The following is a 24,001-nucleotide window of genomic DNA, read 5'->3' as shown; positions in this document are numbered from 1 at the left end:
GCCTGGGACCTTGCTACATAAACAAAAAGCGCCAGAAAAAGCCTGGTCTGAAATACTAATAGAAGTCACTGCTCGTCTTTTTTCTGTAGATGTTCCTATCAGATTTACCTTCCTTTGCATATTAGAAAAGTGTAACCTATGAGAAGCACTCGCTATTATGAGTAATGTAATCTAGTGCTTCTCTTCCCTATTCAGATTTCCTAGAAATTATAAGTTCTCATGTTTGTATACACTTCACAGGACACTGTAGAGAATGTTGTAGCAGCAACGTTGGTAAGGATGATCTGGGTGGGACCAGCATTAACACGCAATAATCCTCTTTAGATTTTTATATATCCATCTCATCCATGCTTTTACAGGCCTGCTTCTCTCAGAGATCAGAGCACATTCCTTCAGGCTGTAGACAGATAAGTTATTTCTAGAAAGAAGTTTCTGGTGTAAGGAAGGGGTTGTGTCACCAACACGTCAATACCTGCTCAACCTGTTTCGCTGCTGCCTTTTTTTAAAATAGAAGAGCCCTTCACTTACAAGATCTTTCATTACTCCTAGAGTATCCTCTCTCAACTCTTACTGAAAAATGACAGCCTTCAAGGGAATATGGACCAGAGAATTCTGGACTTCAATGGCTGGAGAATTCTTAGCGGTCTTCTTGTTCCTGGTAATTAGTTTGGGATCCACAGCAAATATGAATCCAGTTGGAAACAGTGAAACCCATATTGCCTTCTGCTTTGGACTGAGTATTGCCATATTAATTCACTGTTTTGGACATATATGTGAAGCCTTCCTGAACCCTGCAGTAGCAATGGCCATGATATGTACCAGGAAGATCACAGTGGCCAAAGGACTCTTCTATATTGTCATTCAGTGCCTGGGGGCAATAGCTGGAGCTGGAATAGTGGCCCTCATTACCCCACAAGATAAATGGCCAGTCGGTGTCACCAAGGTAAGTGCAAAAACTATAGGGGAAAGAGCTTGAAAGTCCTCCCTAGTTTTGTAGAAAATCTTTGATTGTAGTAAATAATTGTGGATCTGTATAGGAAGATTTAGCAATCTAGTAGTTGTCCCAAAGGATCTTGAAAAGAAATGAAGGCTACTTTCATACTGCTCTATTGCAAAATCGTGGTAAAAAATTCATATGCGTTCCCATTGCGTTTTTGGTGCGTTTTTGCCACATTTTCCATTCATTTCAATGGGGCACTGCATTTTTGGCGTGGTTTTGAAAACAGCACCGAAAATGCAGCATGTAGGACTTTTCAAAACGTACCGCACTTGCAGTGCAGTGTTGTGAAGAGTCCCTTAGGATTTAAATGATTTAACACTTGTCTTGCGTTTTTCTTACATGATAAAAAAAAGCAGAAAAAACGCATCAGTGTGAAAGGGCCCTTTTGCTGCAAATGGGCTTCTGTCTTTTTATAGTGGTGTTTTCCCACTCCAGTCATTAACAGATTTTTTAGATCAGCCTTTCTCAACCAGGGATCCATGGAACCCTGGGGTTCCTCCAAAGTTTACTAGAGATCTCTTGAGGATTGAGCAGATTTTGCCTCTCAGGTAAATTACCACTGACGCCAATTATTTTTTCAGTTATGTTTAAGGGGGACATTTTTCCCACTATCCACCAGTTAAATATCATTATTCCCACAGACCACCATGCTAATGTGCCCTGAGCTGTGGGTATAGTAATTGTTGTCAGGGGTTCCCTGAAAGCTGAAAGTTATATCAAGGGTTCCTCCATGTAAAAAAGGTTATAAAGAGCTGGTTTAGACATCTACACTGTTTCATACTGCAGTTTCAGTACACAGATAAAATGTCCTAGACGGGAACACCTACTGCTGTTCTCTATGGAAAATACTGCAGGACTGCTCTGTCACAGTTCCCTGCATGTAAGCACAGATATACTGTATAGCTATAATGTGAATAAATCCTACACGTGTTTTTTTTATCCCTAGATTTTTTTTTTTAAAAATCACATATTAAATTATTGATATGTTTCATGTAGTTTGTTACTAATTACCAAATCTTTCTTCTTCCTGGCAATGAGGAAAAATATTCTGTTTTGAGTTAAGAAAGACTTTTCTCTAGCAAAGGTGTGCCCTACAGCAAGGAAAACAATTTAACAGCCGCAGAAATAAATTATTTGATGATTCATTATGTTTTTTTTAATTGATAATGAGATTTAATCCTATGTTTTACTTTATTATTAAAATAGCGTGTACAATTTTTACATATGGCATCTTAAATAGTCTTTGTTATTTATGGTTCTTTAAAGAACAAACCCTCGCCTCTAATACTCGCCTTCTTGTGCTTCCCCACCTCTCCATACGTCTGTTGTAGTCAGTTCTAACCTTGTGTAATCTCCATATTGGATGGTGTTGGAGCTTGCACAGGGTCAATGACTTTTGCCATTTGTAACAGTGTTTGGGCCTGGTAATTGGCCACTCAAGATTGAGCACTGCATTCTGAGAGGAGGTCACATGCTCCTCCATACTTAAAAACATTGGGTAGTTCCAAGTAATGGAGCAGCTTAGGAGAGTATCAGAAGGTTGGGATGTGTGGGTTTGTTATTTTAAGACAATCTGTCACTTTGTCCTAAATAGGTAAAGTGAGAGTTTACAAAAAACACAGCCACTTCCAGCGCTAATAGGTCTTCCAAGGTGTGGAGTAACAGATGTCAGATAAAATGGTGGTGTGAATGGTATATATGGTATCCCAAAACTAGGTGGATTCTGCCTCCCTCAGATGGGGTAATCCGAAAGGAACTACAAGAAAAACAGAAATGGAAGGCGCGCGCGCCTAGTGCATTACCAGAGATAACTTAATAAGAAGAAAATGCAACTGACAAAAGGCCATAAACACAGTGCATGGACATGCACAGAACACGGGGTAAGCTAAAGCCTAGCTCTGAGGAAGGGGGTGCACCCCCGAAACGCGTTAGCTTTACCCCGTGTCAATGCACTGTGTTTATGGCCTTTTGTTAGTTGAATCTTGTGAGTACCCACTTTTATACAAAAATTTCTTATTAAATTATCTCTGGTAGAGCCCTTTCACACCGGGCCGCCCACCATAGCGTCGGCGGTAAAACGCCACTATTTTTAGCAATGTTTTACCGTCGGATTAGTGGTGCATTTCGGCCGCTAGCGGGGCGCCTTTACCCCCCCCCCGCTAGCGGCCGGTGGTTTGCCGGTGTTATCCCAGCGCTGCCCCATTGATTTCAATGGGGAGCAGCGGTGGAGGAGCGGTAAACACACCGCTCCTTCACCGCTCCCACGAAGCTGCTGGCAGGACTTTTTTTCCTGTCCTGCCAGCGCAGCGCTCCGGTGTTTAAGCCCCTCGGGCTTTCACACTGGAGACAATGCTGCAGCTGTTTGAGGCCGGATTGCAGGCGCTATTTTTAACGCTATAGCGCCTGCAAAACGCCCTCAGTGTGAAAGGGGTCGTAATGCACTAGGTGTGCACGCCTTCCATTTCTGTTTTTCTTCAAGTGACAGAGTCTCTTTAAAGCCTAAATACAACTAAGACATTTTTGTTCCAGTCAGCTTGTTCAAGGGTGGTGCCCAGGTCTTTTTGTCATTTATAACAAACAACCGGCCACTGCCCCCACCTATATCTGGTCTTCACAGGAAGGAACACATGGAAAGGCAACGCATGCAAAACAAAACCAAATAAAATTCTCAGCTCAACTCACCAACCAGTCTGCAACCAACCGAATTATCCTGTCTAACAGCTAGCATTAAAAACAGGGGTTCAGTTTGCACACATTTGCAAATACATGCATAAGCTGCAGGGCCACTCCAAGGCTCCCGAATATTATCTGTAGTCCTAACGCTTGTAAATTTATGAGAGCCTCCATAGTAGAAGCACATGCATTCTAATGGATAGATAGAGGGCAGGTGAGCCTGGAGGTAGCCCACCCCTCCTTAAAGGCACAGGGGCACACTAGACACCCCTGTTTTAATGCAAACTGTTAGACAGGATCATTTGGTTGGTTGCAGACTGGCTGGTGAGTTGAGCTGGGAATGTTCTTTGGTTTTGTTTCTTTTTCTCATTTATCCATATAGAGAAGCTTGTTCAGGCCCATGGAGTCCATAGGGGACATATAAAAGGGCAAACACTAAACTCTTGGAGTAGGGGTCCCTCCGGCAGTGGCTTTTGAAGGGGATCAGGTGTTTAAGGTTGTCTGTGCGGCGAATAACCAAGCTAGAGAAATTCTGCCATATACAGTGCATCCAGAAAGTATTCACAGCGCTTCACTTTTTCCACATTTTGTTGAGTTTTTTTGAGGGGACAGCAAATTTACACTGTTATACAAGCTGTGCACTCACTAATTTAGAATGTAGCAATGTGTCAATACTTCAGTGTTGTCACGTGAAAAGATATAATAAAATATTTACAAGAATGTGAGGGGTGTACTCACTTTTGTGAGACACTGTATGTATACAGTGCATCTGGAAAGTAGTCACATCGCTTCACTTTTTCCACATTTTGCTATGTTACAGCCTTATTCCAAAATTGATTAAATTCATTATTTCCCTCAAAATTCTACAAACAATACCACATAATGACACCATGAAAGAAGTTTGTTTGAAATCTTTGCACGTTTATAAAAAAAAACTGTGTGTGCATACCGAAAAAAATTGACCCTGCTGGTAGGTCCCAGTGCTCATGTAAGTACTGAAAAGATTTTTATTCCATTGAGTGCGAATAGTATACCTGACTCCCTTTGAGCACCCCGGAAGGCTAGGGCTTGGCCAGGGGAAATAAGGGGGTATCCAGAATAACTAACCTCCATCTAAACTCCAGGGCGTGGAAGAAGTATAACCTCCATTTAACCTACAGGGAAGGGCCAGGGTCAGAACCTCTATCATGATTTTCCTTACTGTCTGTCTGTGACCCCACAGGGGAGGTCTCCTCTTATTTTCTGTCACTGTGATACTAGGAGATACCAGGACAACGTGTGTCGTTGGGCAAGGAGAAAATTCTAAGAGAGGTTCCATGTAAAAAGAGGTTTTCTTGCTGTCTCAGACATTAGTAGAGCCATTTGTAATCACTTCATCTGTAAAAGTTCTCATTATCCAGGTCGTGGTATAGCTAGTAGTATTTTTTTACTTTCAATTGGACTGTTTGAGGAATTTCTGTGCTGTAAACTCTACAAAAATGCTTTAATTATACCATATAGGTTATTGGTCAATATGTTACTGCTGCTAACTGCCTGAACGCCGTTATTTCATGAAAAAATAAATATTCATAAATAGTTTATTCAAGTTCTAAATCTTTATTTCTGTTGCAGGAGAATGCAACTATCTCACACGGACAAGCTCTTCTGGTGGAAACGATCATCACTTTTCAGCTGGTCTTCACAATTTTCGCTTCCTGCGACAAGAAAAGGTCTGATATTAAAGTCCCCATTCCTCTAATCATTGGCCTTTCAGTCACCATCGGACATCTTTTTGCAGTAAGTGGAATTGTTCCAAAACTTTTCTAGAAACTAGGCTACTTATTATTTAGCACCTGAGAGCCAGTACATGTGATCTGGGAAAAAGATAACTCAAAGGTGTAGAGCTTTTCAGCATTCACACCAGCCATAAAGTGCATTTTCAGGACAAGATGGCCCACTTTTATTTAAAACGAAATAAAAGGTAAAAGAAACAGTTGCTCTTGAAGTGGGTTTCCATCATCATTTCAAAACATGAAATGATAATTATCCTCCTGGCTCTCTCTTGCAGTGCTATTATCATAGCACTGCAAGAGATGTATGTCACATAAATCATAAGGAAATACACATCCCCACATTCTAGAGGTTGTTTAACTGAGCCATGTCACGTATCTGTGTGTGTTTTCAGATTGTGAAAGTACCATTACAGTAAATGTAAGGTGAAAATTTTTTTTTGTTTTACTTTTAATAGGAAATGGTTAAACACCCATTATGTTGTTTGATGTTTGTGTCCCATGATAGTGATTTCCCTTTTAGTTCCTGTCTCAGAGACATAACAGGAAAACTTTTCAAAGCAAGAGAAAATCCCAAAACCCCAAGTGTAGACAAGAGGGGGACATGTTCCCCTCTTGGAGGACTTCTCTCTCCTCCTGTTCCTGTAACAACTTAAAGAGGTAGTAAAGTCAGGATTACTCACCTCTACTCCCAACAGTCTGTCATCTGTGAGGTTCCTCACTGGTCCGAGCATCCAGGGCCGGGATAAGGGGTGGGCAGGAGGTGTGGCTGCCCTGGGCGCAATGGTTTATTGCAGGGATGTGGGCGCCCTGACCCTAACCCCAAGGGAAGGGAGGGACACAGTTTGGCATCTTTTCCCTGGGAGCTGGATGGCCTCGTCCTGGTACTGCCAGCATCTTTCCGAATTCTTCCTGGTGTCAGTCTTTGGCCAATTTTATTGCGCCATGAAGCGACTCCTGCACATATGCAGGAATGATTAATTGGGGCCCACTGGTACCGTGATGGAAATGTAAACTGAACTGTGCATGAGAAGCTCAGTGTACATGCTGCAGAATACTGTGAACAGGCAGGTAAGTTTATTTTATTGCAGAAGAGAAAAATAGAGCCTAATGAACCCATGATAGGTTTTAAAAATAGTGGATGTAAACTGAACTGTTTCCATCCTTCTACCTCCAATCCATCCCATTCAGGCCCAAAGGAGAAAAAACTGAAAAGGACACACACCTTTACCATTTTTGTTTTCAGAACTAAATGGACTCTGGATTCCCTGCATGCTTTGCAGCTTCTCCTCTGCTGTCTACTTTCAATTTCTAAGGACTATATATCCCATCGTACCTTGCTGCCTGCAAGCAGTGATTTCTGTACTGACTCCACCTCCTGAAACTCCTCTTCTCAGCACCTCTGTAGTTCAGAAGGCAGGCTCTGTGAAATGTGTGACACAGCATTGCCTATTCACAGGGCATAATGAATACAGAATTCAAGAAAGTAATTGTGGATCTTTCAGATTAATAGGAGTAGATAAGAAATAAGCGAAACACAATTTGGAAAGGATTATATACTTTTACATTTTAAAGATACACTTTAAAGAAGAAGTGAAAGATTAGTAAAAAAAAACAAAAAACATATATACTGTACCCACCTCCCTGCTGTAGCATCGGTCTGATGCTGCAGCTGCCCCGGGCAGCTCTAAGCCCAAGAACTGAGTGATCACATGACTGCTGATCACTCAGTTCTCAGTCAGCCCTGAGCAGAGAGCAGTGACTGTCAGTTACCACTCTCTGCTCTATCCCTCCAGCGCTTACTTACAAATCACCTGTTGTACTAGTGGGGAGTACAGGAATGTTTCTTACTCCACCCTGATTATATCAAGTGGATGTATGTTTAATAAACCATGACAAGACAATGATACAATTTTTCACTGCTTATCACAGTGATAAGCCCCTAGTGAGGTGGTAATTAAAGGTGATAAATTGCGTAGGAACTAAAATACAAGGAATATCTTGTTCTTTCTCAAGACCATGAATTCTCAATGATAAGTACACAGAAAGTAAAAGGAATGTACCTGTTTGACCTCTTCAGCTTTTTGAATGTGTCTATTACATCCAGAGCTTTGAAGAGCCATGAGCTTTGTATCAGTTTTGTTCACCTGGCTATAGATTAATTTTAGGGCTCAGCTAAAGCAGTGAGGCGAGGCCTAGGCGCTGAATGGGAATTACTGGTGTTTTAATGTGATCTATCTGCCTATGTTTGCAAGTAGTTTTAACTGTATTAAAAGTTGGATTCTAGTAAGGCTTGGAAAACAGTTGCAAAATGTTCTTTTAATTCAAAGCTGCGTATAAGGTTCTTTTTAGGTGGTACTAGGTCCCTGCTTGGGTCACCCATGCTTACCCGGGAAGTAGTGACAGATGTTTTCGTAAATGTGAGCAAAGGGGAGATGTCCTGCATACCTGGTGGTCCTGCCCGAGACTGGTGGGGTTCTGGTCCAGGGTTTTCGGCCTGCTTCAGACCCTCTTCCATATAACGGTCCACAGGGACGCAAAGTTGGCTCTATTGCATTGCCCAATTTCTGGCTTATACGCATCCCAGCAATAGCTGGCTACTTTTTTTTTTTCTGCTAAATGGACCATAGCCCAGGCCTGGAGAACCACGCACATTGCCTTTCAAGGGGTGAAGTCACATATGACTGCCTTGCTGCTCCATGCGCAGATGACTCACATCCTAAATTTCTCAAAGTCTAGGAACCTTGGATTTCCTATGAGCTTCCCTCAGTCCAAACAGCTTGTTTGGGCCTTCTCTGACTGCTTCCGATGGAGTATCTGAGTTATTTTTCCTCCCCTTCCTTCTCCTTCCTTATCTAGACTCTGTCTTTCCTTACTCTCTCTTACTTTCTTTATGGTTCTTCTTTCTTCTTATTCGTACAGATTCCATCCTTTGGGGTCGGTCTCAGGAGTAGGCTGTGGTGTAAGGCCTTTTTCCCTTCCCTTTTCTTTCCATTACACATTTAATTTTCCTTCAATATCATCCCAATCGTATGAAGGTTTAACTATGACTGTTATGTTTGTATTCCTTTTGGATTCTTGAGTAATACCTGATCATTCCTTAGCCCCTGCGCGGGCGACCTATATGCTTGCTTTTGATTTCTTACATTGTGGCTTAACCAATAAATACATTGAAACAGAAAAGTTGGATTTTAATTCTACTACACTATGAGAGATTTTCTTCCTCTTGCCCAATACTGATTTTTAAATACCATGTGGTGGATTGCTGGAAATCATTATCCATCCATCCTTGTGGGTTATTTCCCAAAACGCTGCCAGACCTCCTTTTGAGGTCTTAAAATTTAGTAGGCAGCTTGTGACTGATGGTGCACACCTGGGTGAAGAGTGCCACTTATCTAGCTGGATTACTGGAATTTATCGGCAGATTGATTTTTCTATGGACTTTGCACTGAGCACTTTCTTGATTATGTGGGACTTATCTGAATTGATTTTCTAAGCAATTACATTACATTTTTATTGATTTTTTTGAGCACTTATATAAACACTTATATGTATCCATTTATTTTTATTCTCCACTTGATGTATTTTCATATATTTATTTATGCATTTGCACTTTAACTGTTGGATAGCGCAACACATTTGGGTTTATTATAGATTACTTTTACCTAACTCATATGTGGTGTCAATCCACTCCCCCCAAACCCCATCACACCTCCCCTCCCCCCTGATCCCTGATGTCTCAGTACCTGTCATCTGCCCAATGCTATCACAATAGCAATATGGGTAAGTGAAAAAATAAGTTAACCACTTTGCAAAAATGAATAAAAGCTGACCAGTGTAAGCACCCCTGTTGGTATTAAATGGTTTGTCTCAGTTCTTTAACTGCCACCTTACTGGTCAGTTTGGGCTGTTAAAGGAAGTTGAAAAATAAACAGACTTACTGTGTTTTTATTTATTTTTAGGGGATTTTATTTTATATTGATAGGATCTTTTTTATGTTAATACAGATTTTCTTTTTTTTTTTTTTTTGCAATAAGGCTTGCCTTTAAAAAAAGGGGGGTGTTTATTTAATTGGTGGTATTATGAGGGGTTTTGTTTATTTTCTTATAGAATTATGGGCTACCTGGGTACCTTATCCTATACGATACTTAGAAATTTGGAAAAGAACAGCTGACGGACTTTAGCAGTACCAGAAGAGGACAATGAGAATTCAATAGATAAAATATTGTCTTTATTACAAAAATTTAAATTGTTTAACATACTTTTTCTAAAAGAAAACCATTAGCTCAATATATGTATAACATGTTATATGTATTGAGCTAATGGTTTTCTTTTAGAAAAGGATGTGTTGAACAATTTTAACTTTTTTAATAAAGACAATATTTTAACTATTGGATTTTCATTGTCCTCTTCTGGTACCGCTAAGGTCCGTCAGCTGTTCTTTTCCAAATTTCTAAGGGTTTTGTTTATTTGTTTCTTTTTGATTTTTATTTTATGTTGATGGGGTCTTGTTTTAATTTTGGGGTGCTCAAAGCACAGTATTAACTTGTCCCTGGCCACCTGTTTTTGGAGCTGCCATCGGTTTGCAGCACAACATTGCATCTTTGAAAAAAATAAATAAAATTAAAGTGTATCTGTGGTCACTGCTGTGTCACCCATCTGAACTACAGAGGTGCTGAGAGGAGGAGTTTCAGGAGGCAGAGTTAGTACAGGAATCACTGTTTGCAGGCAGCAAAAAAATGTTAGGATACCAACTGCTAGTATCCTGTGGAGTAGATATGGCCAGATATATATGTGGATCTACACAGAGAACACCTGACAAAGCTAAGTTAAGATACACACAACAAGCTACATAAGCATAACAATTAAAACAAACACCCAAATTCAGAAAAACAACCTAGGGAACCTTTATGACGCTAGGTTCACAGATCACATTTGCTCGGGCACAGCAGGCCATTTGTCTGAATTGGCTGGTGTACCCAATGAACATGCAAGGAAAAGGTCCCTGCACCTTTTAAGAAACCACGGCCTGCAGACAATCTGCATAGTACAGTGCAGTTTCCAATCCCTGGGGGTGTCATTATAATTAATGATATGATATTAATTATGATGTAATGATACACGCATCTCCTAACCTGCATTGCATTTTTAATGTGGGTGTGAGAAGGCGTGTGATTTACACACCTTCCCACAGCCTGCACTAACGTATACCTAGCCTAAAAATGAACCTAACCAGTTGCAGTGACTCCAACTAAAGAAAACAAGATTAAACCTTCCTAAAACTAACTAACTAAGCTGTGTACAGACTGCAGGTAAATACGGCAGAGCAGCATAAGGCTGAGGAGGAAGAAATAGCAGGTCAGGAATGGGTCAAAATGGGGAGAGGGTACATAAGAGCAGGTACAAGCAGGCAGGATCAGGGTTACAGCTTATCAGGAACAGAGCACATGGGCATACAGGCAAAATGCTGAGGTACTATGGAAACCTATAGGAGGGGCTAAATACCCTCCCAACAGCCAGAATCAGGTGCAGAATTATTCCTGGAACCTGCTGACTGCTGGGAGGCACCCGCTGGTGGACACTGGCACTACATCTTTCTAGTCTGAGGACCATAGTGTTACCAGCAGGTGTTTTGGTTCCTGAGTACCATGTGTTATGTATGTGGCCCATATAAATTGAAATTAAGCATCAGAGGAGAAGCTGCAACACACGTGGGAAATCCAGGAATTTTAGAAAGAGATGGCCAGCAGACAGGCAGCACTCACAATGTGAAAAAAGATTTTTCAAGTAAGCTTATATTGGCTTGTCAAAAATAGCTACTATTTATATTGCTATTGCTATTCTGTGTGACAATACAATGTCTTTAAGTGAAAAAAACAGTGTGCACCTAAAACACCTGTCCTAAAACTGTCTTGCTGCTGGCCTGTTTTCCACTGCTGTATTCTCTGTAGTCTCTTTATTCTTGTAAGAAAACCCCCAAATGTGTATTTTGTCTCTGGCAGCGTTGGGCATAAAAATGTTATTTAATTCTTAATTAGAGTTCGATAATAAAAAAAAACTCCTCGGGCACCTCTAGTGTAGTAATGTATGTAAATAGTGTAAAAAATAATAAACTTTAATCCTAGAGATTTTACAGATCCTTTACAGATTTAAGTTTAAATACATATTTATTTTAAAATGTTTAAAAAAATACTGGGGGCTTTTCATGTGGATTAATAAGCAACAATAAGATTACACAAATCCTTAAAGTAATATGGTTGCATATGTTGCATATGCATATGTTGTTAATGAACAGTACGATTTAATGCTTTAGATAACAAAAGTGAAAAAATGACATGGAATTTTCTGTAAAACTGCAACCAGACCCTTATCTAGGCATGTGACCTGGATGGCTAGGAAAGGGAGGGCAGTGAGCGTGTGCCGCCTCCCTCTCTGTACAATGCCGGGCTACATGCCTTGTTTCAATGTTGAAGGACAAGGGCGAATTCTCCAAATCGGGACCACCAAAAAAGGATGTGGGGTTTGAGGGGGGACTTATAGGATTCTGGAAGTCCCTTTTATAATAAGGATGGCCTTAGATATCAGCCCCCTCCCATGAGAATGAATAAAGGGGCACATTATTACCCATTATTACTTACACCCCCCCCCCCCCCCACAAAAAAAAGCAAATATGTAAATGTTACACTATCCCCCAATATAAATCCATTGCCAATCATGTCATTTAAATAATTACTGTAAATCCACTGTCAATGACAACTACTTGCCACCCGAGGATGGTTCCCTGTTACAATCTTGTCACTAAATGAAAGATTCCTGGCTGCAGTGATATTATAAACACAGGGCTTGGGGATCCTGGTTGATGTCATTGACCATATTTTTTTTTTTACAATGTCTCGAGTTTTGCAGAACTTACTGGTTTCATGGATCCTTTCACAAACTAAACCTAAGCCCATTCATCCATCCCTATTCATGTCATCCAGCATTGTAAACTTATCTTCAATCAGGATGACCTGCCACCAAATGATATTTCCATGCAACACTCCCGTGGCTAAATGACAGATCCCTGGCACTGTGGGAATGTAAACAAACCTAGGATGGTTTTACATTTTTTTTTATAATTATGTTAAATACATTTTATATTCTTTATTAAATTACTAAAAGATTGGATTGTGTTTCTTTTTTCACCTATTTCTGAGGAATATCATATAACCCTTCATGGTGGATCATAGGTTTCCTCAGACAAGACATTGCTGTGCATCCTCATGAGCAAAACTTAAATGTTCCTTTCTCTGCTTATCATGGTGATGTCTTACCACTGCTTGAGGCAACTTTTCACAGAGAAAGACAGTCATACAGGCAACTGTGTAGACCATAGAAAATTCAAGTTCCAAAGAGACATAACTCTGTGTGGTGAATTAACCATCCAACATTTGCACTGTCCATTTTTTGTCAATTTTGAAGTGTACCACTTGTGAGGGAAAATCTAAAATTTTAGAGTTGTGCCAAGAACAAGATGTTAGGGAAATTTTCCAACGGAGGCCCCTGTTTTGGGGATAATGGTCTAAGAGTGGATTTCCCCTCTTCTGAAGTAAATTGAAATCTCCCCAATGGGGCACATACAGTACTGCCAAAACTAAACTATGCCCCGTACACACGGTCAGACATTGATCGGACATTCCAACAACAAAATCCTAGGATTTTTTCCAAAGGATGTTGGCTCAAACTTTTCTTGCATACACACAGTCACACAAAGTTGTCGGAAAATCCGATCTTCTGAACGCGGTGACGTAAAACACGTATGTCAGGACTCTAAACAGGGTTGTGTACACACGATCGGAAATTCCGACAACGGATTTTGTTGTCGGAAAATTTTATAGCCTGCTCTCAAACTTTGTGTGTCGGAAAATCCGATGGAAAATGTGTGATGGAGCCTACACACGGTCGGAATTTCCGACAACAAGGTCCTATCACACATTTTTCCATCGGAAAATCCGACCGTGTGTACGGGGCAATAGGCTTTGATAATTCCCTACTGTACTCAAAATGGGTTTGGCTATACATGTACTTTAAGGACATAGAATGCCAACATCTGCTTCCCCTTCAAAGGACTCCTTAGTACCTTCAAAGATTGTTTTAATTATAAATGCACTAAATTTATATTGGTCAGAAGACAAAAATATTCTTAAATATTTTTTACACTCAATGAGCTGCTGTGTGGTTCAGATGGCATTGTATAAAACTCTTCCATTGATGCATGGTGACCCTTGTTTAAAGATAATCTATGAGTATAGAAATATGGAAGCTACCATTGCTGACTTCTGCAGAACATTGTGCAAACTCTGACATTCGGATTCTTACATCATTGCTTAGTGAGTCAATGACCTGTGTAGGCAGAACAGGAGTAGAGACTTTTCAGTCTTCACTGACTGCATGTTTGTACCTATCCCCATAGATGCACTTTAGCTATTGTATTCTTATTTTTAATTACTGTATATCTAAATGTTTTCTTCCCACTTAGATTCAATACACGGGTGCCAGCATGAACCCAGCACGATCACTAGCAACAAGTCTTGTGTTTAACGAGTGGCAAAGCCATTGGGTAAGTGTGAAAAAGTGTGTATGCATTATACAGTATATGCATTATATATAACAAGAGAAGGAAAACTAATAAGAACTGCTTAATTGATTCAACGCAATGTCAGTGGTTCCCCCGGAGACTACTACTGTTTACGTTTTAAATAGACACATGAAGATTAAATACTTCTATCAGGTTTTTATTGCTGTCTGTTACCACATTTGAAGTTCTCACCTTGTTTCCTGTCTCTGGGGCGGCAGAACAAAAATGTGGGGAGCAGATATTCCTCTGACAGGGAGATACAGACAGTGACAATAACCTAACCGAGAGAGCAAAGATATTTTCCATCACTCCCTATCTCCGCAATGGGGACAAATAATTATCTGACTGAGGTTTTCTTCCTTACTTTATCGCAGATCAAAAAAAGTTTTAGCCTGGCTTTAAAAAAGTTTCATCCAAATATTATTTTTTATCAATCTTTTCTCTGTCCTGTCTCCTCTTCCTCTCCTCTCTATTCTTCCTTCTCTTCTCTCCTTTTTCCTCCTTCACTTCTCTTCTGTACTTGGAAAGAAAAGAAACCAGATACTGTAACCACACAACAACTCCCATTTAAACTCCATCTTCTTTATTCAATCAGTTAAGACTAGTTTTGCACCGATACCGATACTGGTATTGGTATCGGTGCCGATACTAGCCATTTTTTTTACGAGTATTGGTACTCGCGAAAATGCTCCAATACCGGAAACAGATACCAGAAGTGACGTCGTTTGGGGGCGGTCCGCCTCCTCCTCCCCTCCAGACAGTGCCATATCGCCTCCTCCTCCCAGTGGCATCGCTAGATGCAGGCCTGTCCGTCCTAACAGCCCACAAGCCTTGTCTCCTCGCTGCACACCTCCCTCCTCCAGCTCTGACTCCTGGCCACACCGAGCATTGGATCTGGGCTCTCCTTGGCTGGATGCTGAGGCAGAGAACAGAAGGGGCTCTGTACGGGCAGTATCATGTTGTACTTAGCAGCGGAGCTCTCTTCCTCCTCCGTGTGCTGTCCGGCTAGCTCCTTTCCCGTGAGAGACTCCTGTACCATGCCTGCAGTGTGACTGTCTGCTGTACCATGCCTGCAGTCTAACTGTCTCCTGTACCATGCAGTCTCTGGCTGTCTCCTGTACCATGCCTGCAGTCCCTGACAGTCTCCTGTACCATGCCTGCAGTCTCCAACAGTCTCCTGTACCATGCCTGCAGTCTCCAACAGTCTCCTGTACCATGCCTGCAGTCTGACGTTTCCTGTACCATGCCTGCAGTCTCTGACAGTCTCCTGTACCATGCCTGCAGTCACTGCTGTCATTTCTGACTGTTGCCTCCTTTTTCCATCTACCAGCTGTCACCTCTGCCCCCATGTCTCCCAATAACCCTCCTATCCCCATCCTCTCCCCCCCCCCCGATCATAGCCTTTTCCATCCCAACTCTCCCACCCCGCAATCCCTATTTCACCCCACTCTCAACTACCTTGCCATCACTTAGCCCTCCCCTCCCACCCTGCCGTCACCCAACTCCCGAACACCCCCTCGCCACCTCCCAAACCTCCCCTCTTCCTAGGTGATAGGTATCAGTAATTGGTATCGGTGAGTACCTGCAAAAATGTATCGGTACTCGTACTCTGTGTTATAAAGATGGTATTGTTGCATCCCTAATTAAGACCACAGTCAACTTAAAGACATCAAAGTTCATCAGGGATGCCTGTACAGGTCTTAATCAATTGAATAAAGAAGTTGGAGTTTTAAGCAGAAGTTGGCATGATGTTATCTATTTTCTTTTCTTTCCATGTGCACACAATCACAATATGAACCTGCACCCATTTGTGGATTCAAGGTTTGATGAAAGGTGGACCAACCTGGAGCAGTACTTACTTGTTGGTCTCTTCTATACTTATTTCCCTACCTTCTCTTATCTCCTCTTAGCTCTCCTTTATTCCTGTCCTTCTCCTCTCCCCTCTTCACCCCCTTTCTCATTTTCTCTCCTCCCTTCTTCTCTCCTCTGCTCCCCACCGCTCCCCACCGCTCCCTTCTATGCTCACCTCCCTACTTCTCACCTCTACCCCTCTCCACTCATTTCTTTGCCTCCCCTCTGCTTTTTTCTCATCCCCATCTCTTATCTGTCTTCTTCTTCTGTCTCATCTTCCTTTTCCTCTCATCTCTCTAGCTTACCTTCACTTCTTCTTAATCTACCTCTCAAAGGAGAATTTACCAATTTAGACATTTTTTACAGTATGTTGAACAATATCTGAAATCATATACAGTATGTTGCACATTTTCTTTTTCTTCAACCTTCTGCAGGTTTACTGGATTGGTCCAATGATGGGTGGTATCCTCTCTGCTTTTGTCTATCAATACTTATTCTGCCCAGATCCTGAAATGAAGTTAAGAGCTAGCTTTAAGAGACCTCAAAATGAAGATGAATCTGTTCAGTTGACAGTAGTACCTGGAGGAGAATATAACAAGCTATCATCCTCTGACACATGAGACGATGTTATCCAGTATGCTGCCATATGTTGGAAATATAACATTTTGGACTTTACTGCTCCAGTTCCTACTGAATTACAGATGGCCAACTTTGAGGACTAAGTAAAACGCTGCTTATTACTACTGAAATAAAGTCTTGTTTTTTTTCCATTACAAGCTGGTTTACATAAAGATGTCTTAAAGTGTATGTATAGCCAAAACTTTGAAGAGAATAGGGAATGGTTAAAACCCCTGTCAAGTTATGTTTTGCTCAGTGTGCCCCTTTGGAGAGATTTCTCTTCACTTCCTGTCCATAAGATGCAACAGGCAATATAAAATCTCTATAGAGGGCCAATCTCTTCCTAGACAGCTGTCACTGCAACAGATTTCCCATTGAAAGATTTACCCTCCCCTATGGTGATGACTGTAAAATTGTGGGCTTTCCATCACGTTGTCTTTGTGGCAGTAGTCACCAGAGCAATAGAATCTCTGTCAAGGACACAGAAAGCAGTATAAAGTTGAAAGAGGTTCTAAACCATTCCTACTCTATCCAAAAAATGGTAAATGAGTAATACGGTTTAAAAACTTTACCCTTAATATATTTCAGATACAAATGTGGTAAGTATATGAGGGTGAATTTTACGAAATCTTGACAGAGGTTCTGCTTGTGCCCAAGATGGGGAATATTTCCTTATTCATGGACATAACATGGGGGAAATCTCTCAGATGGGGACATAGCAATAAAATCCAATCACAGATTCTAGCATTTCCATGCAATTTAAAACCTAAAAAAAAGGGCTGTAATTTGACCCTTCTTTGCCTGGGAAGCAATCATATTTAGCTATTTCCTAGTTTCTCATATAAGAATTACTTTAAAAATAAAGCAAAAAAAAAAAATGCATTTAAATGCAGCAAAATGCAACACTGTACTTCAAAGTGCATTAAGGCACACTGATACACGCAAGTAACTCTACAGATATTGGTTATAGATGGTTTTTCATGTGCATTTCTAAATGTTAGTAGCGCTTGTAAAAATATATAAATTGATCTATATTTTGTTTTACTGATCCTTTAATAGATTTTTTTCTGTAAGTCTTGACATTTTCATTAATATGTTATTGTCATATGTATAGTGTTTCTGCATGTTTATACATTTATATGTAAATGAGGCACATGTATTCTTTCTTGAATCTTGGAATTCTTTGTATATTTCTTCCAGATCTGTGCAGTAACCAAGTGTGAAACTTTGCCCCTGTGGAGTTTCATGTAATAAAGACCAGTCACTACTACTCTCTCTCCTTGCGCAGAGTGACTGGTCTTGTACCTGCCTCCCTGTAAATTTCTGTAGGCAGCCTGTAGTGGGTGGGTCTCCTGAGTCCCTCCCACAGTGCAGACTATTGATGATGTCACCACAACTTTTACAAGGTAATATAGGGCTTTACAAATGCATTTAGTACACACAAAGTGTTTTTCTATAGTTATTGGCTAACGAGGAATACATTTAAATGAAACAATTTTCTCCTATTATAACAAGCGGTGTAGAAAAGTTACTGAAAAATGTTTCATACTGAAAATATTATTTATTTGGATTGGCCCTGGAGGGAGTAGTTGTCCCGGGCTGCCCTTTCTTACTGGGAGTGGGTGGGGGTATAATTCTCACAGCAGCATGACAAGTAATGAGGTCTTTGAGAATTAGTGGAAAAATTGGGATTGTTACAAAATGGGGGCCCATCTGATGGTTTTGTGTTTCCCCTTTGCCAGTTGTTAGTTGTTCTGTTTGAAGCTTGTATCTCTGTCCAGAGTAAGTAAAAAATAAACCATTGGAAACTGTCTATGATTCAAAAGATGGGGTGGATTATGCTGCTGTGGCTAACTAAAACCCATATCAGCAGGGAATATTCAGACCTTGGAGTCCTGGTGCACTGTTAGCACACGTGTGCCAATGCACATTTTTGCTTGCGTTAAGGCAGCCCATTCAAATGCATAGGCTGGCAATGCATCAAGTCGTCTAAAAAAAAAGACATGGCACTATTTTTTGCAATGCTTTACACCATGACACATGACAGTGCATCATCATGTGTTTTCATGTACTTCAAAATATGTACGTTTGTTGGAGCTGCATTGCCCCAATGCATTGACATGCCATTCAAAATGACATTACGTACTGTATGTTGCATTACTGCACCACTTACCCTACTGCACCGAAAAGGTGTAAATGTGCTTTTGGTCATGGGTTTTCAGCTATAGGTGAAAAACACAACAGGGAGAATAATGGCTATAGAAGATTGGTGGAGTTTCTTGAAAAAATATACATTCATTGGCTGATTTAATCTTCTTGTTTGTAGCCAAGCCTGAAGTATGCCTTTTACATATCAAGGATTTACTGCAGGACCAGATTAATGCCCAATGGAGCTCTGAACAAGATGTAGTGCCTTATGCTCAGCTTTAAACATCTATAGAATAGTCATTGTTTGTTATATACATTTCCAAACCTTTTTTGATTTTGATGACTATGCATCCATGTAAAGACACATAAATCAACTAGATTAGAAATGAATGTTATAGCTATTGATAAGTGTGCATGAATCTCAAAGGCCAAAGTGCAAGTGACCGAGCAGTGCCAAAGACCGGAGACAGGTGAGTAAAAGACTTGCAAGGGGCTAATGGGTGGGGGATTAAATAAATAGGCGTGCCTGCACTATTAGTGTAGTTACACTTTGGAATTAGGAAGACAAACATTTAACAGCTTTGTATCTATTGCTTTCTCTCCTATAATCCCATCAAATCCAGTTGATGACCTAATTTTATTTACTGTAGATCCTCTAATTTTCTACTGCCAAGCCCATACAAGTCCAACTGACTTCTAACTTATCATTATACCTTGTTTTATTGGTTTATAAAGGAGAATTAGATCATTCGGACTGTATAAACTAACAGAGTAGTCCGGAGGATAATACCATTCAGCAAACACGTCTCTGTTAATGTTTCCTTTATAACCAAGCTCAAACATAAGACCCAACTGGTGACAACAATGCAAAGAACAATATGGTATCCAAGCTGCAGTATTCCATAGCAGCCCATTAATAATAGAGTTTTTTATTTTTACTGATATATAACTACAGTAATCAATTATTTACGGTTGATGTAGGTTACTGTGTATTGCATGCTGTCATTACTCTTTGCACTTCCCTAAGTTCACAATGTCTTTGCTTTAGTTGAAGCTGGAAACACATGACATGACTGGTCTTCGAATGTGTTATGTACATCATTGCTATCCTATGTATATATATAAAAAAAAAATTTTAAGATATTGATCAAGTAAATGTTTTAAATACATTTCAAGAAATATTGCCAAATAGTTATTATACTAACATTAATATTAATGCTGATTTAAATTAAAGACCCTTCTAGTGTTTTAGTTTGGTTAACGTGTTCTATGCAGTGTGCATGTGTACTCACTTTAAATGCATTTTACATGCAGTTATATTCATCATGACTGCTGGTGTGCTTGGTGAAAACTTCGCCTAAACTGCAGCAAGCAGGATTTTAATAAGTAATTTCATCCAAAACTGATATTTTAGATTTTGAGTTAACCAGCAGGCAATTTCCAATAACTTTCAGGGACTCTATTGGTGGAGATCTCTCTGCTTGACTTCCCTGGTCTGCACCCTTGACATGGACAGAAGGGTTCACACTCTCTTTGTTGATTTTTTTTGTATGTATTTTATACTGTAGAGAATGCAACAGGAGGTGCAAGAAGTATCATGTTATAGTAAAACATAGAAAAAGCCAACTCGGCCTCCTAATCAGACCTATGATAAAAATATCAGATTTGGGTTGACCTTTTTTTAGAAGTTTGAACTGAAACAAATTGGTGAAACCCTGGGGCTTATTTACTAAAGGCAAATCCACTTTGCACTACAAGTGCACTGCGATAGATCTGAGGGGGACATGCAAGGAAAATAAACAGCATTTTTGCTTGTACATGATTTGATGATAAAATCAGCAGAGCTTCCCCTCATTTCAGATCTACCCCTCAGATCTAAAACAACTGCACTTCCACATGTACTTTCAAGCGCACTTGCAGTGCACTTGTAGTGCAACGTGCATTTGCCTTTAGTAAATCAACCCCCCTGTCAGGGTTTTTAGTGACCCATTGAGGAGACTTTCTTTTACTTTGTGTTCTATAGCCAAAAAAAGAAGTGAGAAACCCCTCCAAATTGAGGGAAATTCCTGATCTGCCACCAGAACTAGTGTCTCCATGGGAAGATTTCCCCTCTATACCTATTCTAGAGACCACTCACATTTTGGATTTTCTTTCCTTTTCAGTGATAATGGTCACTAGGACAACTGGAGAGGATGAATCTCCCCAGTGGGGACAGAGACAGCAATGAAAACCTGATAAGTGTTCTAATCCCTCTCCATTCTATATAAAAAAACAAACAAAAAAGTTTTGCCTTCAGTTATACTTTAAGATGCTTAATATGTACAGTTTTCAGAATGCCACAATGCCAGTATGTTATCTGGATCCACTGAAAATGCTTTATTGATTATACAACAGTGTAAAACTGATATCCATACTTGCACATTTTGGCCAATTCTGGCTTTAATCATACCAATGAATGAGCTACGATTTAAGCTGAAGTTTAGGTCTGTATATTTTTGCATAGTAACACTGGTCCAGCTTGGACCAATGTCAGTATGCATGTGTCATACCTGGCCAAACCCTGTGGAAGCTGGAAATCACGTTAGTAGCTACCACTTCTACAGTGATTGCCATAGGCTTCCAGATCTTGTGCCAAGCATCTTCCCTGCTACTTCAGTGAACACAGGAAGTCGCTCACTCAGCCCAGACACCAGTCAGAGAAAACTTTGCATTTTCTTAATGAATGTAAAGCATTCTTTGAATGAAGGAGGTGGAGAGATGGGGTGGCATCATCACAATATCCATCTCATCCAGTCAGGGAACCCTTTGCATTCATTGTGAAAGTGCAACATGTTCTCTGAATGGCGCCCATGCCAAGAGAGCAACCTCTTGTGTTCAGAGAGTAGCAGGACAGCCACAGCTTGGCATAGGACCCAGAAGCCAACGACAGTCTATAAAGTAGCATTGTCTACAACAGTTATTTCCAGATTCCTTGGGAATGGCCAAACCATGTAAAAGTGGACATCAGTTTTACCCTTTTGTTTAATCAATAAAGCATCCTGAGAGAACCCCCTATGGAGTGCTGTTGTTCTTGGAACTGTTCGTATTATACATAGTGAAAGTATAACTGCCTGACACGTGTGCTAGCATTTTAAGGTGGTTAAAGTGTGCCAAGGTGTTGATTGGTAGATATAAATGTGTAAAATTATCTCTTGCTTTAGGGCCCTTTCACACTGGGGCGGGGGCGGCGGTAAAGCGCCGCTACTATAAGCGGCGCTTTACCGTCAGTATTCGGCTGCTAGCGGGGCGGTTTTACCCCCCGCTAGCGTCCGAGAAAGGGTTAAATACAGCCGCAAAGCGCCTCTGCAGAGGCGCTTTGCCGGCGGTATAGCCGCGCTGTCCCATTGATTTCAATGGGCAGGAGCGGTGAAGGAGCGGTATACACTCCGCTCCTTCACCGCTCCGAAGATGCTGCTAGCAGGACTTTTTTTCCCGTCCTGCTAGCGCACCGCTGCAGTGTGAAAGCCCTCGGGGCTTTCACACTGGAGGCAAAGCAGCGGCCCTTTCGGGTCGGTTTGCAGTCGCTATTATTAGCGCAATAGCGCCTGCAAACCGCCTCAGTGTGAAAGGACCCTTAGAAAATTTTCTCTTTTCACTTTGCAAATGCAAAAAAATAAAAGGACACAGGTATCCAGTTGTAGGATGCTTTCTTACATTTCATCCACAGTGATGTTGCTTACTCAGGTTGTGTGTAGACTGATAATGTAATAAACACACAAAGTACCCAGCAGTGTTATGTATCCCATAACAATCATATAAGATTATATCACGTTCAATGGGTTATTGCTGTTTGCACTGTTGTTAAAAAATTAACTTAGTTGTAATTTTATTACTACATTTTGTGTTAAGGATCATACTGTATATATATTTCAGAGAAATTATTTTGATTCCAGAGCTGCCAGCAATATGGAAGATTGTTTTTTTTATAATATTATTATCTTGTATTACCACTATGATTTTCCTTGTTGATACATCTTGCTATTTACTTTAGAATCTCATTCAGCCAAAGATAACTTAAAATCTGCCTACGTTTTTGTGTACTGCTTATGTAAATATATATTTTATGTTTTGCATTATCTAAATTCAGACTTTTTTTGACATTTGCATGTATACCACTGCTAGCATTACCTTGCATAAAAGTACTTTTTTATAATAAGGTTGTTTTGGATTGTTTTCTGGAGCTTAAATTGTCTTCTTATATATATATAAGATATGTTAATAGAAATCAAATGCATAAATAAATGTTTATGAGATAGGTACTGTGACAAATGGATGGTCTGTCACTAAAGTAAAAAGTAAAAGTGTCCCTGATCAGGTGTAAGGATCTACAACGCAGTGACTGGTGTGCAGTGTGATCCAGCCTGGATAACTGCAGTACCGATGCGCAGACTGCAGTGTATTATATCGTTCGCTTTTTTTTTTACGAACCTTATTGAAATGTCACAAAGTGACATTTCAAAAAGTTCAATTGGTCACCATGTGGTGCAAGGCAGTGGATTGCCTTACATTGCACTGCACTGGAAAAAAGTGTCCTTGTGTCTGTAGTGCCGTACATTTCTTCAGTGCACACTGCCCACACACTGTTGCAATGCAGTGTTCTGAACCAGGCACATAGGAGACAAGCCATTTTGCCTTCTCTTGCTGTGGGAATACCTACCCAAGACAGCCTCACTGAACCTACTGTGAGTACGCCTGAAATAAATATGGGGTGGTTTTTGGATTCCCCTTAACTAAATTATAAACATGTATTATCATGTCTGTTCCTATAGTTAGCTAGACTATCAAAGCTATGCTAATAATAATGGTGATGGTATAATAACAATACGAGCTATAAAAATAAATACAAAGCCCAACAAAGCAAAGGTCTTATTTATTTACAGAGAACGTAGAACACTAACATAGAAATGTAAGAATAGAGCATATAAAACAAAAGATCAGAAATGATACATTAGGTAAGTCCATCCTCACTGTTTTGTGTCTCTTAGCTGGGCTCAATGAGAAAGATTAAAACAAGAAAGGAGAAAGAACTCACAAGCAACAGCCATATCGCCAATCTGTATAGTTCTGTGTCCAATGAGCAAAAAGCAGTAAACTATCAGGCAAATGCCTGGCCCAGGTCAACATTCCAGCAACAGCTAGCCTTTTGATGTTCTGGTTGCAGGCAAGGCAATTAGGCACTTTAATCTTCACACCAAGAGATGATCTGAAGCAAAGCTCTCCTAGTCCCATACCCCGCCACCAGGGTGGCGGTGTGAATCCTTTTTCTAGATGAGGAATTCTGATATG

At 40.4% G+C, this 24,001-nt stretch overlaps 1 protein-coding gene across 1 annotated transcript; it reads left to right on the top strand.

The window, feature by feature from the left end:
• Window positions 1-456: 456 nt before the first annotated feature.
• LOC141145301 (aquaporin-4-like) lies at window positions 457-22,871 on the top strand. Its single transcript, XM_073631874.1, has 4 exons — window positions 457-943; window positions 5,285-5,449; window positions 13,961-14,041; window positions 16,345-22,871. The coding sequence occupies exons 1-4, from the start codon at window positions 578-580 to the stop codon at window positions 16,528-16,530; spliced, it is 798 nt and encodes a 265-aa protein (XP_073487975.1). The 5' UTR covers window positions 457-577; the 3' UTR covers window positions 16,531-22,871.
• The last annotated feature ends 1,130 nt before the right edge of the window (window positions 22,872-24,001 follow it).

The sequence above is a fragment of the Aquarana catesbeiana genome, linkage group LG05 (assembly GCF_042186555.1).
Source record: "Aquarana catesbeiana isolate 2022-GZ linkage group LG05, ASM4218655v1, whole genome shotgun sequence".
Classification (NCBI taxonomy): domain Eukaryota; kingdom Metazoa; phylum Chordata; class Amphibia; order Anura; family Ranidae; genus Aquarana; species Aquarana catesbeiana.
This window is presented reverse-complemented; position numbering and strand designations above follow the sequence as displayed.